The sequence below is a fragment of the Cololabis saira genome, chromosome 2 (assembly GCF_033807715.1).
Source record: "Cololabis saira isolate AMF1-May2022 chromosome 2, fColSai1.1, whole genome shotgun sequence".
Lineage (NCBI taxonomy): Eukaryota > Metazoa > Chordata > Actinopteri > Beloniformes > Belonidae > Cololabis > Cololabis saira.
This window is the reverse complement of record NC_084588.1, coordinates 3,500,623-3,517,555: the sequence shown is the minus strand read 5'-3', so window position 1 is coordinate 3,517,555 and position 16,933 is coordinate 3,500,623. Positions and strand designations below refer to the sequence as shown.

The window sequence follows — 16,933 nt, the reverse complement described above, 5'->3', positions numbered from 1 at the left end:
TGTACCTCTGTGTTTTTTAGGGACTGGTTTAGGTGTAGACCAGTTGGTTTCTTGTGGATGTGTGCAGCACACAGCAGAATCTTAATCATTGCTGGTAAACATTTTGAGCCAATTTGACTTCGTGTAGGGTTGAAACTAGTGGTCCAAATACAGACCCCTGTGGAACACCATGACCTGCAAAAACTCGTCACTGGAAAAAACAACAATTTTCACCTGTTTCAAGTAGATTTTCACTTAAAATAAGTAGAAAAATCTGCCAGTGGAACAAGATTTTTTTTGCTTGTAATGAAAAGATAAATCTTGTCCCACTGGCAGATTTTTCTACTTATTTCAAGTGAAAATGTACTTGAAACAGGTGAAAATTGTCAAATAACAAGTTATTTTTCTGGTAATGACTCTTGTTTTAAGTGTAATGAGATTTTTTGACTAAAAATTTGAAATTTTAACTAGAAATAAGACAAATATTCTTGGTAAGATTTTGAGTTTTTGCAGTGTATGAGGAACTCCTTGTCCACATGAACTGGAACTTTTGTCTTAAATATGACTCAACCATACTAATGTGGTCCTTTTAGTCCCAATACCAGTTTTGTGATGAGCTGTATCAGTCGTAGTGATGGCCGTTCGTACTGACGCCCAGCGGTAGTGACGTGCTGTGATGTCCTAGCGCTGCATCGTGTGTCCTAGTGCTGCATCGGTGTGTCCTAGCGCTGCAGTGGTGTGTCGTAGCGCTGCAGCGGTGTGTCGTAGCGCTGCAGCGGTGTGTCGTAGCGCTGCAGCGGTGTGTCCTAGCGCTGCAGCGGTGTGTCCTAGCGCTGCAGCGGTGTGTCCTAGCGCTGCAGTGGTGTGTCCTAGCGCTGCATCGGTGTGTCCTAGCGCTGCATCGGTGTGTCCTAGCGCTGCATCGGTGTGTCCTAGCGCTGCAGCGGTGTGTCCTAGCGCTGCATCGGTGTGTCCTAGCGCTGCAGCGGTGTGTCCTAGCGCTGCAGCGGTGTGTCCTAGCGCTGCAGCGGTGTGTCCTAGCGCTGCAGCGGTGTGTCCTAGCGCTGCAGCGGTGTGTCCTAGCGCTGCAGCGGTGTGTCCTAGCGCTGCAGCGGTGTGTCCTAGCGCTGCAGCGGTGTGTCGTAGCGCTGCAGCGGTGTGTCGTAGCGCTGCAGCGGTGTGTCGTAGCGCTGCAGCGGTGTGTCGTAGCGCTGCAGCGGTGTGTCGTAGCGCTGCAGCGGTGTGTCCTAGCGCTGCAGCGGTGTGTCCTAGCCTCCGTGGTGGAAGGGCAGCAGGTGCCAGCCCAGATTCTGGTAAACACGACCTTCTCCCGTGTCCTCCTCCAGATCCTGGTCTACGAAGGAGAGATGGAGAGAGCTCAGAGTCAGCTGGAGGCGGAGATGCAGAACCTGGAGGAGGAGAAGAACCGCGTGATCGAAGAGGCGTTCATCAGAGCCGAGAGCGAGATGAAGGCCGTCCATGAGAACCTGGCAGGTCTGATGCCGTTTCCTGTTCTCCGGTGGCGGTGGGCATAGACATATATACGTAGACGCCTCATAGACTGACGCTGCCGATTGGAGCTGACGTTCAGTGCGGCCGCCATCTTGGATGGGTCTCCATTGCGGCCCCAGTGCATTTATTTCTACTGAGGAAGGTTTTATCCCCGACTACAATGATCCATAACTCTTTTTACCCGATTTTCACACGGTTTGGTTTGTTACAAACGGCAGAGATTTAGTTATGATACAGGACGCTGTCACACATTAAAAATACGTACTTTTATGCTGAAATACTTTATATTATGCTCTTTAACAAAGACATATGGTATGGCATACTGATACATGTATAAATTAATTAATTTTATATTTTAAAAAAGAAACAAATTTGATTGTTCATTTGAATTTATTTGAAGTTGAGAGGGGTGTGTTGTTTTATTTATTTATTTATTTATTTATTTATTTATTTATATTTATGTATTTATTTTTTCTTTCTTTCTTAATATTATTTATTTATTTTATTATATATTTTATTTATTTATTTATTTAATTATTGTTTTGAAAAGTTAAAAAAGGGCAAAATATTTATATTTCTATTATTGTAAATCTTTTTTTTCTCTCTTATTGCCCTCAATAAATATATCTATAAAAATAAATCCAGGTCATTCCAGGGTCTTATACTACCCTGTTAGGCTTGAACTGGGGCTGGGGAGCTAAAACCCTTGAAAAAGAACTGTGTTGCAGCTTCGTGCGTGTGCTGGCTGTAACTGTAACTCTGTAACTCCAGTGTAGTTAATTTAGCCTGGAGTGAGGAGACCCATCCAATATGGCGGGGACGCTGGATTACGCTCCAGCATGTCATGAGGCGTCTACGTACATATGTCTATGTCGGTGGGGGTGCGTGCTCTGGCGTGCTCTAACGTTCTGATGTTGACAGGGGTGCGTATGAACCTGCTGAGCCTCCAGCCGGCTCTGAGGACGCTGACGTTGGACTACAACTGTCTGAAGAGGCAGGTGCAGGACTTCCCCTTCATGCTGGACAAAGCCATCAGTGAAGCCAAACAGGAGGTGAGTCGTCCAGGACAGGAATCTAACCTGACAAGACAATCATACGGAAGCGTATTGCATTCACTGTTTTTCTGAATTAACAAGATAATTATCTCAGAATTCCGAGAAAGTTTTTAACCCTTGTGCTGTCTTTGGGTCAAGGGAGGGTGAAGGGAGAAAAGATGGAAGGAAGGAAGGGAGAAAAGATGGAAGGAAGGAAAGAAGTAGGAAAGGGGAGGAAGGAAGGGAGAAAAGATGGAAGGAAGGGAGAAAGGAGAAAAGAAGGAAGTAGGAAAGGGAGGAAGGGAGAAAAGATGGAAGGAAGGAAGGAAGTAGGAAATGGAGGAAGGAAGGGAGAAATAATGGAAGGAATGGAGAAAAGGAAAGAAAGAAGGGAGGGAAGAAGGAAGGAATGTAGAAAAGAAGGAAGGAAAGCAAAGAAGGTAATAAGGAACAAATGACAAAAGGGAGGTAGGAAGAAAAGGGAGGAAAGGAAGGAGAGCAGGAGGAAAGGGTTAATGAAAAAAAAATCTGCTCTGTTTTTCTGAATTTACCAGATTCCTCACAACTTGCAAGAAGCTGTGATTCACTTGAGAGCTGGATTTCATGGAAGCAAACATGTTCCTGTCCAGTTTCATCCAGTTTTATTTTGCTTTGGTTTGTAACATTGGGAGATACTCTTGTCTTTAAGTTATATAGATGGTATTGTTATTAGTTTGTCGACTGCACAGGAACCTCAGGACTTGGCACGTGAGAGCCTCTCGCAGGTTGTAAACAGCAGATTTATTTTTTTTTTTTCATTAAAACCTTTCTCGGAATTCTGTCATTAAGAAAGTTTTAATGTGTTGCAAGTTTGAAATGGAAAATAACACAGGAAACTAAGCTGGACAGAACAAAAATACTGTCTGTCCTGACTGTGTGTGTGTGTGTGTCAGATCTGTCAGGTGATCGGCGAGGTCAGCGCCGCCAACCAGGACCTGCTGCGGAAATACAAGCGTGAGATGAACCTGAGGAAGAAGTGCCACAACGAGCTGGTCCGACTCAGAGGTAGGAGGCACTACACCCGTCCTGCACATGTTTGAATGCTCATCAAGCTGTTTTCCTGCCTGCTTTCAGTTAAAACGATAACGTTATTGCATTGAAACCAAATGGAAGTTTTCAGAGGTGTAAATCCGGGATAAACTAATCAATGGAGCAGAGTTGAGGGGAACCTGCTCGGTTCTCATCGTCTTTATTGAAGGTCAACAGACCATTTGGTCCATCCGGCTGGACCTCCGATGATGCTGTCGGAACCTCCCGAGCAACATCCTGGTGCTTTTCTACCAAACACAGCAGCTAAAACGGCTTCTGACAGGAAGGAAACAAGTTCAATTCAATTTTATTTGTATAATTCAATTCAATTCAATTTTATTTATATAGCGTCTAATACAACAAAAGTTGTCTCTAGACGCTTTCCAGAGACCCAGAACATAAACCCCCAAGCAATTATTACATAAACAATGGCAGGTAAAAACTCCCCTAGTGGGAGAAAAACCGTAAGCCAAACAGTGGCAAGAAAAACTCCCCTTTAGGAGGGAAGAAACCTTGAGCAGGACCAGGCTCAAAAGGGGGGACCCTCCTGCCGAGGGTACAAAGAAACAATGGCAGGTAAAAACTCCCATAGTGGGAGAAAATAGTAATGGTTCCTGATAGCAGAAGAACCGTCCTCCAAATCTACATTTAGATACTCTAGGAACTACGAGTAAACCTGTACCCTGAGAACGGAGAGCTCTGACAGGAACATAAGGCACTATCAGGTCTTGTAAATACTGCGGAGCTAAGATGTTTTGGGCTTTATATGCAAGTAATAAAATTTTAAATTGGATTCTGAATTTTACGGGTAACCAATGGAGCGACACCAACACTGGAGAGACGTGGTCTCTCCTGCTAATTCCTGTCAGTACTCGTGCTGCTGCATTCTGGATCAGCTGGAGCCTATTCAGCAAATTACTTGGACATCCTGCTAACAACACATTACAGTAATCCAGTCTAGAAGATACAAACGCATGAACTAGTTTTTCCGCATCACTCTGCGAGAGGATTTTCCTAATCTTTGCAATATTACGCAAACCTGATTATTATATATGGTTTAAATGACAAATCCTGGTCGAAAACAAACCAAGGTTTCTCACAGTTGCACTGGAAGCCATCGCAACACCATCTAATCCCTTCCTAAAATGCTCTGGACCAAGAATGATAACCTCTGTTTTATCTGAATTTAGAAGCCAGAGTACAGCAGCTCGGTTACAGGAAACCCCGACCAAACCTCCCCGTGTCTCTCTCCCAGGAAACATCCGCGTGCTGTGCCGCGTCCGGCCCGTCAGCCAGGAGGAACAGGACTCCGCCGATGCCAAAACCACGCTGAGCTTCGACTCGGACGACGACGCCCTGCTCTACCTCTCCAGCAAGGGCAAGGTCATGACCTTTGAGCTGGACAAGGTCTTCCCCCCTCTGGCCACGCAGGAGGAGGTGAGGAAACATGGCTCCCAGCCAGGGCGTAGCACCACACGGTGGGGCCCACCCAGCCAAACCAAGTGTTTTTTTTTTTTTTGTTTTTTTTTTTTTCTTTTTATTTGAAAACGCAAATGTTTCCATATACAGTATTACATCTAGGGGTGGGGCGATACGGGTAACTCACGATTCAATACCGTGGCGATATGTGGGCCCACGATAACGATAATATCACAATATCTACGATATTTGATATATTGTAAGAAATGTCATCAACGATACATCACGATATATGTGACTGAAAAAGAAAAAAATACCCATAAAAAGGAAAACGTCTGTAGTTATGCAATTACTCAATGTCAAAACTTCATACAATGTACAAAGAAAGTGCATTTGTATATTTCCTCACTGCCTGCTAGGCTTGTAAATGTAAACACTGAACAACTGGACACATTAGTGCATGAACAATAGTGCGGTGGAAACCGCGTAAATCCATTATGTGTGTTGTATTAAAATATGGATGTTTGCCATCAGTTTATCGATTAATTATTGCGACAGAGAGCGCAACAATATATTGCAATATAGAATTGGGAAAGGTGGATGCAAAAAAAAAAAGAAAAAAATGTGGGTTTTTTTTGTGTCGACAAAAGTGTTTTTGATCATGATGCTGTTCTTGTGTTACATGATCAACAGAACTGGGGGAGCTCTTTTCTCGTTATCTTCACAGCTTCGCAAGATGAAAAAGAAATAAAGTACAGTATTAGAGTGGTATCAGCAGGTCGTCACAAAAAACACAGATTCAAGTGAAGACAGATCTTACAGGCTTCTTGTACCGTATTTTCCGCTCTATAAGGCGCACCGAAAAGCCTTTAATTTTCTCAAAAACCGGCAGTGCGCCTTATAATGCAGTGCGCCTTATATATGATCATTACAGTAATTTCTGTTGCTGTAGTCAGGGGGATTGTGGGTAATGTAGTTGGTGTTGCCAAAGTGGCGACTGTGACGAGACGGAGCAAAGCTGGTTTTTATTTTGTTAATAAAGTTTGACATACGGTACTTTTCTTCTTTTTTTTTTTTTTTGCATTTGCTGTAGGATTTTGTATCATTTCCTGTAGCGCAGCTCCATCAGGTAGATGCTAACTCAACCCCAGCCACTATAGTACGCTATTTTACCAGATATTTAGTGCGCCTTATATATGGAAAAAGTTTTAAATACATCATTCATTGAAGGTGCGCCTTATAGTGCGGAACTCAGTCCTTTTAGACCAAATCAGATAGAACTTGTCTCTTTGTATTCTGAGGGAAAATGACAACTTTTCCATGATGTAAATTTCTGGGACAGTATCAATCCATTCTCCAATAGTGGCTGGTTCTACTTTTAACCGTCTTCTTGTGACAGATTTCTTACTTGCTGCCAACAGAATACAGAGCAATTTTTTATCATCCGTATTCCAGTTATCAAACTGTAAATCACCCAAATAGCTTCATATTTAAAGGGAATATTTACACAAAATATATCCTCTATATGTTTATGGATCTCTGATGTCGTTTCTGCAAGGGCGTAGTAAAAAATCTTACAATGTTTTTCCAGCAAAACTCATGCCACATATTTGATTCTGTTGAGATCCACTGAAGTTTTAACTCAACTTGCTTTGGTTTATTTGATTTCTACATAGTTTTTCTTTTGTTTTTAACTGTTCTGTTCTCCGTCTGCTCTCTGATTGGTCCCTCAGGTGTTCCACGAGGTCCAGTCGTTGGTTACTTCCTGTATTGATGGTTTTAACGTCTGCATTTTCGCCTACGGTCAGACTGGATCGGGGAAAACGTACACCATGGAGGTATGGGAAGCTTCTGCAGCTTTAGAAGATGGTTTCTACCTTAGGAATTTGATGAAGCCTCAGTTACTACGTTTACATGCATCAATAACCCTTTTAAAACACAAATATTGGCAATAACCCGAATTTGCACGGCCATGTAAACACCAATAACCCCTTTGAATAACCAGAATTTGCTCATATTCAGGTTTTTAAAAACCCCAATATGAGCCCTGGGTTACTCCTTTTAAAACCTGAATATTGAGTCATGTAAACGCCAAACGGAATATCCCCATCAAACGGAACAGGAATTTGTTTTCTGCACATGCTCTGTTCACAAGGAATCCTGGTCTTTTGAGTCCAGGAAGTTCTTATAAACACGGAGAAACCAAGACCAGGAGGAGACTAATCACTTCATAAATGTAATGAAGGATATGAACATTTCTGCATTTGTAGACGGTAGAAAGTACCGGGATAGAAGATTTACAAGAAGGTGAGAGAAAAGTTACGTGAAGCAGCATTTGTTTTGAATTTGGATACAGGAAGAAGAAGCAGAAATGACGGGAATTGCGTCATGATGTTCTCCGTGCGTCGCTGGTTTGATCCAGATATCCTAATGATTAATTACCATGGAAACGGAATATTCCAAATGTTTCAGTAACCGGAATATTAGCAATAACCCGAATTTTGCCTGCATGTAAATGCAGTCTGACTCCCAGGAGTCTACAACTCCTATAAACCTCTTTAGCACCATTGTCATATTTTTTTTCTTTGAATCAAAAAAAGAACTACGACTATCTTTGTTTGACGACAGCTATTTTGTGTTATTTTATAACTTTGTTTTAGTTTTGGTTTTGTTTGTTGTTGTTTGTGGGGTTTTTATTTAAATTACTTGTATTGGAAAGTGTTTTTGTTTTTTTATGCTTACATTAATTGAAATTTGATTTTTTTTTTTTTTTTTTTTTTTTTTTTTTTTTTTAGGAAAAAGGGACAGATACAATAAGCTTAGTCTTCTTTCTGTTCCCTTTCATTCAAGGAAAGAGATTTGTTGTAATTATATTGAACAGTTTTTGGTTTAATGAATGAAATAAAGAGTAAACATGAATGAACCCCCCGGTGTGTTCAGGGCGTGTCCAGCGACCCCGGCATCAACCAGCGAGCCCTGCGCCTGCTGTTCTCCGAGGTGACGGACAAAGCTCCGGACTGGGACTACAAGATCACCGTCAGCATGGTGGAGATCTACAACGAGACGCTGCGGTGAGACGCCGGCGCTGGCCCCATCCTGCCCCATCCTGCCCCCATCCTGCCCCCATCCTGCCCCATCCTGCCCCCATCCTGCCCCCATCCTGCCCCATCCTGCCCCATCCTGCCCCCATCCTGCCCCCATCCTGCCCCATCCTGCCCCATCCTGCCCCCATCCTGCCCCCATCCTGCCCCCATCCTGCCCCCATCCTGCCCCATCCTGCCCCCATCCTGCCCCCATCCTGCCCCCATCCTGCCCCCATCCTGCCCCCATCCTGCCCCATCCTGCCCCATCCTGCCCCATCCTGCCCCATCCTGCCCCATCCTGCCCCATCCTGCCCCCATCCTGCCCCATCCTGCCCCATCCTGCCCCCATCCTGCCCTATCCTGCCCTATCCTGCCCCATCCTGCCCCATCCTGCCCCCATCCTGCCCCCATCCTGCCCCATCCTGCCCCCATCCTGCCCCCATCCTGCCCCATCCTGCCCCATCCTGCCCCATCCTGCCCCCATCCTGCCCCCATCCTGCCCCATCCTGCCCCCATCCTGCCCCCATCCTGCCCCCATCCTGCCCCCATCCTGCCCCCATCCTGCCCCATCCTGCCCCATCCTGCCCCCATCCTGCCCCCATCCTGCCCCATCCTGCCCCATCCTGCCCCATCCTGCCCCCATCCTGCCCCCATCCTGCCCCATCCTGCCCCCATCCTGCCCCCATCCTGCCCCATCCTGCCCCATCCTGCCCCCATCCTGCCCCATCCTGCCCCCATCCTGCCCCCATCCTGCCCCCATCCTGCCCCCATCCTGCCCCATCCTGCCCCCATCCTGCCCCCATCCTGCCCCGATCCTGCCCCCATCCTGCCCCATCCTGCCCCCATCCTGCCCCCATCCTGCCCCCATCCTGCTCCGTCTGGGGGGCCGCTTAACCCTGGTGCTGTGTTTGGGTCAAGGGAGGAAAGAAGGAAGGAATGTAGAAAATAAGGAAAGAAGGAAGGAAAAGCAAAGAAGGTAATAAAGGAACGAATGACGAAATGGAGGTAGGAAGAAAAAGGAGTAAAGGAGGATAAAAAAGGAAGGGAGAAGGAAGGAGAGAGCATGGCAGGAGGAAAGAAGGATAGAAGGATTGGGTCATTTTGACCCAAAGACAGTACGAGGGTTAAAGGCCTTTGGGAGGGAAAAAGAACCTGCTGAGTTGTGAGGGACGGGTCAGCGGTGCCTCGACGCTACGGGTCATGTGATGCTCCGCAGATTGATCTTTAGTTCCAGGGAGGTTATGTAAGCGGCTCATCCGTCCAGCTGTTGTGTAACATGAAGTCTGACAGCTGGACGGTTTAATCCTCCTGACGACTGCAGCTCCTCAGCTGGGGGAAGTCGCTGCCATGTTTTCCTCAACCAAGCGTAGCAGTGGGATGGGAATGGAGGTGGAAGCCACTCCCTATTCAGCCATTCATGCCAGACCACCCGTAACTAGAGATGCACCGATCAGGATTCTGAGGGCCGATCACCGATCACAGCGTGAAATCCATACATTCATCAATATTATTGTCTCATGTACACGACACTGACATCGTATTATTAGGCATAAAAATTAGGAGATGAGAAAGTTTTGACTACTGTTTTATTGCAGGCTGAGGCAATGTGCAATATTTCCCCCTCTAGAGACAGATAACACATAAACATGTCCCTAAGTAAGTACCAATTACCAATCAAACTCTGACTGAAGACAATAATAATAGGAAAAATAAAGTAATGAAATACAGGACACACAAAACAACAACCAAAAACATAAAAAAATATATAAATAAATAAATTAAAAAAAAAAGAAATTAGAAAAACTATTAACCTTAGTTTTCCTGAGGAAAAAGAAATAAATCTTAAAATAAAAATGTAATTATGATTAAAGCTGCAAGCAGCGATGAACGGGCCCTCGCACTCACGGCCACCGCCCCCCATAAGCATATCAGAAATGACACCACCCACGACTTCCTATGTCAAACCATTGAAAAGTTATAGCAGAAAAAAGGGACAACCAATCAGAAGAAGGGGCGGAGCTAATTCAGGCCAATGAAGGTCAAGGACTCCATACAGAATCTGATGACACCACCCACGACTCTCTATGTCAAACCATTCAAAAGTTATAGCAGAAAATCGGGACAACCAATCAGAAGAAGGGGCGGGGCTAATTAAGGCCAAAGAAGCTCAAGGACTCATTACAGAGTCCCATGACACCACCCACGACTCTTTATGTCAAACCTTTCAAAAGTTATGGCAAAGAAAAGTATTCTAGTGGGCGCTGTTGAGCCGTTAGGCCACGCTCATTAATGCAAACCATGAAATATCAAATGTATCGACAGGCCTGGCTTTTCTTTAAGTTGCGACATGATACAGGTGTGTACCGATTTTTGTTCATGTACGTCAAACCGTATTATGGGGCTTGAGGCGCAAAGTTTTTTCTGTCTGAACCAATCAGATGAAGGGTGGGCGCGCTTTTTGCCGTCTAGCGTCGCCACGGTAATGCTTTTGAAAGAGAAAAGTAATGCGTGGTGTCGGAGGATGGAGACGCACGTTTTGATGTATAACACACCTGGGTGCACGTTACGGTTCGGGCCGTATTAATGACCGAAGAAATGGCATAAATTGCGCCAAAATTACACGATTAATTCAAAATGTTCAAAATGGCTGACTTCCTGTTCGGTTTCGGCCATGGCGCCAAGAAACTTTCCTTTAAGTTGCGACATGATACAGGTGTGTACCGATTTTCGTGCATGTACGTCAAACCGTATTGTGGGACTTGAGGCACAAAGTTTTATCTGTATGGACCAATCAGATGAAGTGGGGGCGCGCTTTTTGGCGTCTATCATCGCCACGGTAACGCTTTTGACTGAGAAAAGTTATGCACGTTATTGCAGGATGGAGACGCACATTTTGATGTATAACACACCTGGGTGCACGTTACGGTTCGGGCGAAGAAGCGGCTGAAGGGATGGCATAAATTGCGCCAAAATTACATGATTAATTCAAACTGGCCGACTTCCTGTAGGGTTTCGGCCATGGCGCCAGGAGACTTTTTTTTAAGTTGTGCTATGATACAGGTGTGTACCGATAAAGGACGATAAAGGAAGCTCTGAAAACCTTAACAAACCATGGTTTACTATAGAACTTAGGAAATCTGCTTTAAAGAAAAACAAGCTTCATAAAAGGCATTTACAAAGTCCTAGTCCTTTAAATTGTGCTACATACAAAAATTATAGGAATAAATACAACCACCTTATTAGAAATAAATAAATGATCTATGGATAATATTGAAAGAATCACTCAACAAGAAAAAAAATCATCTATTCCAGCCCAGTCTACATTTCAGGATGGTGTATAAGATAACAGAGCATACACAAATTGCTAATAAATTCCATGATTTCTTTATAAATGTGGTTCCACGTCTTGCAAAAAATATTGAAAATGTTCATGGTTCTCCTAACTATAAATGAAGGTTATCCCTCTTTAAAGAAGACCTATTATGAAAAACATAGGAACATACAATGACATAGTTATGCTGATTCTTTAATATTTGTCTTTAAATTTGTCTCAAATCAAACTGTCTGCTGTTTCTCATCATTTGGGCCGACCACCCGTCATGTGGGGTAACCAACGAATCGCAATTTTGTACCAAATTCAAAATTTAATGTCTATCAGTTTTGGTATAATATAAATCTAAAATAAATATAAATCATTGGTATAGTATGCATAAATGGCTTTATGAGGGTGACACTTCCATTATAGATAAAATGTATTTCAAAATGGTTTTCAAAAAGTAAAGGACATATGAGTCTATCTTTCTTGAAAAGTTAATTTAATTACTGATACTTATTAAAATATAAATTTTGTTAAGGAAATCTATTAATTTTGAGATAAATAACTCAAAGGCCTAATACATTATTGACACACAACTGTGATTCAGGCTTAAAGCTCCCCTGCTACACGTCATTCAGGCAGCCAATCAGCACAGAGCCTCATTAACATAGCCCCCCCTCCCCTCAGAATCCCTCATAGAGAAGGTTAGAAACGGTAAAAATAAAGACATGGCCCAGAGGCTGAATTTCTCATTTATGTAGAAAAAACATTCAAAAGCTTGTTTTTAAGACATTCAATGCCTGTTTAAAATATACATTAAATGCCATAATAGGTCACCTTTAAATAATTTTTAAGCAAATGAAGCAATTCTCGCCAAATACAGTAAATTCCAGTTGTCCCTGAACGCACCAGTAGGATAATCTGTAATTTTAGAATTCCGACCGGTCCCTGAATGCACCTCCTCCGCGGCGCTGTGCGGTCCCGACCAGATCTTATATAATACATCCATGATCTCGGCTGAAAGCCGATAATAATATAATAAAATTGCAAAGCTGCTGTGCAATAAGGTGTAATACATGCACTGTAATTATTTTCTGTATAAAAATTGAATGTAAAAAGACGGGTTTGACTCAAAATCAGTGTGGTTTTATTTAAGTGGTCTCTGTCTCGGTAGAGAGGAACAAAGCGAGCTGGGCATGTCTGTAAGCAGACATGCGCCGCCGAAATACATCGGTGAAAACTATTCCACAGGATTATTACACCATAGATGTCTTAAGACTACTCTACAATTATGCACACAACAAAAAATACTTACAGATTCGGGACCATGGAGTCGGGCTCGTGAAAACACGAGGATTCATGTCGTGTGAGTGACGTCACCACGCTGAGCACGCAACAACGTCCCCCCGCTCCCCCCCTCCTCCCTCGGCCTCCGCTCCGCTGCAGGGCCGGCACACAGAGCCAGTTTGCTTTAAATCCAATGGATTTAAATAAATATTGATTACAAATCCCGCGTTGTACGCACAAAATATATTTTCACATCACAGTAAACAATGTTTTTACGAAGTTTACGAAGTTAATTGGACATGGCATGACAAAGATATGATTTAATTGTATATGAATACATTTTTGGAAAAAGAGAGTTACAAAGTTCTTCAAAAGCGATATGTACCAGCGTATGATTTTTTAATCCTGTTGTAAGCTATCTGAAACTGCCATTTTATTGTCTTAAGACCAAGCCTATGATTTTAAATTATTATTTTACCAAAAAATTCAGAGTGACGTAAAATGGCAGTTCCCTTCAAGTTATGACCACAGGTGGCGCTACAACCGATCCTGAATATTCCACCAAAGATGTCTTCAGGCTCAGCCTACAATCATGCACATACGTTTTCGGCCACATAAAATAATGTATTGCTGAATTACAGCCAATTGATGTTTCATGGCGAGGCTTAAAAATGACCTCAAACTTCGCCGAATGACTACGGTCAAGCCCTCTGGTGAAAACTTAAAAGCTTCGCAATTTAGCGTCGGCCATGTGTCTAGATTGTACAAACCAAGTTGTGAGCCAATTCGATAAAATCTCTAGGAGGAGTTCGTTAAAGTACGAGGCCTAGAAATGATCAGAATTCATGAAAAATGACATTTTCTGTTCAAAATGCCGGACTTCCTGTGTAACTTAGACCATGGGTCCAAAAGACTTTTTTGTAGCTGTTTGTCTAATATAATACACACATAAAGGTCATTGCTGTAAGTCAAACCATATTGTGGGGCTCGTCAAAAAACATAAAATAGGTGGCGCTATAGAGCCCATTCTTGTGGACCCATGCCTGTCGCCCATAAAATACGTAATTTTACGCGACTCTGGAAGCGTGTGCAAAATTTGGTGAGTTTTTGAGCATTTTAAGGCCTCCAAAAAGGCAATTTATTTACGGCGAGAATAATAATAATAATAATAATTAAAGCTGCAAGCAGCGATGAACGGGCCCTCGCACTCACGTCAACCGCCCCCCATAAGCATATCAGAAATGACACTTACGACTTCCTATGTCAAACCATTCAAAAGTTATAGCAGAAAAAAGGGACAACCAATCAGAAGAAGGGGCGGGGCTAATTCAGGCCAATGAAGGTCAAGGACTCCATACAGAATGTGATGACACCACCCACGACTCTCTATGTCAAACCATTCAAAAGTTATAGCAGAAAATCGGGACAACCAATCAGAAGAAGGGGCGGGGCTAATTTTCACCAATTATGGTCAAGGACTCAATACCGAGTCCCATGACACCACCCACAACTTCCTATGTCAAACCATTCAAAAGTTATAGCAGAAAAAAGGGACAACCAATCAGAAGAAGGGGCGGGGCTAATTCAGGCCAATGAAGGTCAAGGACTCCATACAGAATGTGATGACACCACCCACGACTCTCTATGTCAAACCATTCAAAAGTTATAGCAGAAAATCGGGACAACCAATCAGAAGAAGGGGCGGGGCTAATTTTCGCCAATTATGGTCAAGGACTCAATACCGAGTCCCATGATACCACCCACGACTTTTTATGTCAAACCTTTCAAAAGTTATGGCAGAGAAAAGTATTCTAGTGGGCGCTGTTGAGCCGTTAGGCCACGCCCATTAATGCAAACCATGAAAAATCTAATTTATCGCCAGGCCTGGCTTGCCCATAGGAAAAACAACACCAACCGCTGCTGAGTTTGTGTGCAGTTTCCCATTGAAACAATATCTCACACTACTGAGGTTAGATGAAAAACATTAATTAGATGAAGTTGGTAATTAAAGGAGCATGAGGCAGGATTGAGGCAGGATTTATGAAAAAAATGTGTATACGTTTTAAGTTTTCTAGTAATAATGTCAGATGAAGCGTTCCAAACCAAAAAGAGTGAGCCCTTTAGCGTATCTGTCCTTTGCCTTGAACAGGCTGTGTGCTGCAAAATGTGCTGCAATTGTGCCCGGAATTTCCCGCGCTGTCCTGCGGATGTGACGTCACATGACGCTGCATGCGCGTTCTCCCCGTTCTCCCGCTGTTGGCTGCAGTACCCCCAACGGGCGTCGTGGTGAAGGGTGGCGCTAGAGAGTCTCATTTCTTAAAAGGAGCCTCAAGCTCCTTTAAAGATTACAATATTTAGATATCACTCATCACACCAGTAAACAGGAGAAACCACAATGGTCAATTCTCGCCAAATTGAGTAAATTCCAATTGTCCCTGAACGCACCAGTGGAGGAAAGATGCAGTGGATGAAGAAATAATCATCAGTTTCCGAATTCCGACGGTGTATATTTTTATTTGCACCTTTTGCTATAAAAAAAAACAAAAAACAGTCAATGAAAAATGGATAGGAATAGTAAGCCAAGAGGACTTATAATATTACAAAGTTCACTCTCACTCTCAAATAAATAAATAAATATATATAACACACCCCTCTCCCCTTCAAATAAATTCAAATGAACAATCAAACTTGTTTCTTTATACAATTAATTAATTTATACATTTATCAATATTCCATACCATGTCTTTGTAAAAGAGCATAATACAAAGTCTTTCAGCATAAAAGTACGTATTTTTAATGTGTGACAGCGTCCTGTTTCATAACTAAATCTCTGCCAGCCTCTCCAAGATGGCCGTCGGTACCTTATCCAAGATGGCGGCCGCGCTGAACGTCAGCTCCAATGCCCCGCCCCCCCGCGGGAGATGCGCGCGCATAACAAGCCCCCCCCCCCCCCCCCCCCCCCCCCACCCCTCCCTCCGTCCCCCGCGGGAGCTGCACCCCTCCTTTCTCTACTCAACTCCTCTGGCTGTCACCCGCTGCAGGCAGTCAGTCAGAGTTAAGAATCCAGTGAATTTAACATAAATATTAATAGAAAATCAACGGTCCCACTCAGGCTTATGAAATTCACAAGATATTTTCTCATTATAGTAAACAACATATGTATGAAGTCGGATGTCAATTTTGACATTTTGTGACAAAGACATAGCTTTTTATGTTATTAGTTCATTTTTTTAATTTTTAGAGTGACGGAGTTCTCAGAAAATAATATGTTCCAGTGTATGATTTTTTAGTCCTGTTGTAAGCTATCTGAAACTGCCATTTAATTTTCCTTACACAAAATCTCAGATTTTTAATTAATATTTTACCAGAAATACAGAGTGACATAAAAATGCCAATTCCTTTCAAATTACGGCCACGATACGCGACACGGTCAACAAGGAACCTACTGACAATCATATGTGTCGATTGGATTAAGATTGGATGAACGAAACAGCCATTACAGCACATAATTTGATGAAAAATGTATACCTGACCAAAAGGTGGCGCTATGGAGTTCATCCAAGATTGTCATTTCCACTTGTTCAGAATGGAAGCCTGATTACATGAATTGATTTTGGGTTGATTCTGACCAATTATGTTTAAGTTACAACAACTTTTATGTTCATGGCGAGACACCGAAATTTGACAACCTCTGACAGCGACGCCCTTTGATAAGAACTTACAGTTTTCTCTGTCAGTCATCGTCAATGTCTTACCTATTATCTCACCAACTTTGAGATCAAGAAACTGATCTCGTTTGGAGCACAGATGCAAACTAGAAGACATGACAATTCCTGGTGCCAACAGGTGGCGCTACAACCGATCCTGAATATTCCACCACAGATGTCTTCAGGCTCAGCCTACAATCATGCACATACGTTTTCAACAACATCAAATCATGTATTGCTGAATTACAGCCAATTGATGTTTGATGGCGAAGCTTAAAAATGACCTCAAACTTCGCCGGATCACTACGGTCAAGCCCTCTGGCAGAAACTTAAAAGCTTCGCAATTTAGCGTCGGCCATGTGTCTAGATTGTACAAACCAAGTTGTGAGCCAATCTGATAAAATCTCTAGGAGGAGTTCGTTAAAGTACGAGGCCTGGAAATGATCAGAATTCATGAAAAATTACATTTTCTGTTCAAAATGCCGGACTTCCTGTGTAACTTAGAGCATGGGTCCAAGAGACTTTTTT

At 43.2% G+C, this 16,933-nt stretch overlaps 1 protein-coding gene across 8 annotated transcripts in view; it reads left to right on the top strand.

Annotated features, from left to right (window-relative positions):
• Nucleotides 1-16,933, top strand: part of kifc3 (kinesin family member C3) — a 91,585-nt gene that overhangs the window by 57,001 nt on the left and 17,651 nt on the right. For all 8 annotated transcript variants that reach the window (XM_061736101.1, XM_061736118.1, XM_061736076.1 and 5 more), the window contains 6 exons: nucleotides 1,326-1,473; nucleotides 2,413-2,543; nucleotides 3,458-3,569; nucleotides 4,849-5,030; nucleotides 6,746-6,850; nucleotides 7,953-8,083. In XM_061736101.1, the coding sequence (XP_061592085.1) occupies nucleotides 1,326-1,473; nucleotides 2,413-2,543; nucleotides 3,458-3,569; nucleotides 4,849-5,030; nucleotides 6,746-6,850; nucleotides 7,953-8,083 (809 nt within the window). The remainder of the gene's footprint in view (nucleotides 1-1,325; nucleotides 1,474-2,412; nucleotides 2,544-3,457; nucleotides 3,570-4,848; nucleotides 5,031-6,745; nucleotides 6,851-7,952; nucleotides 8,084-16,933) is intronic.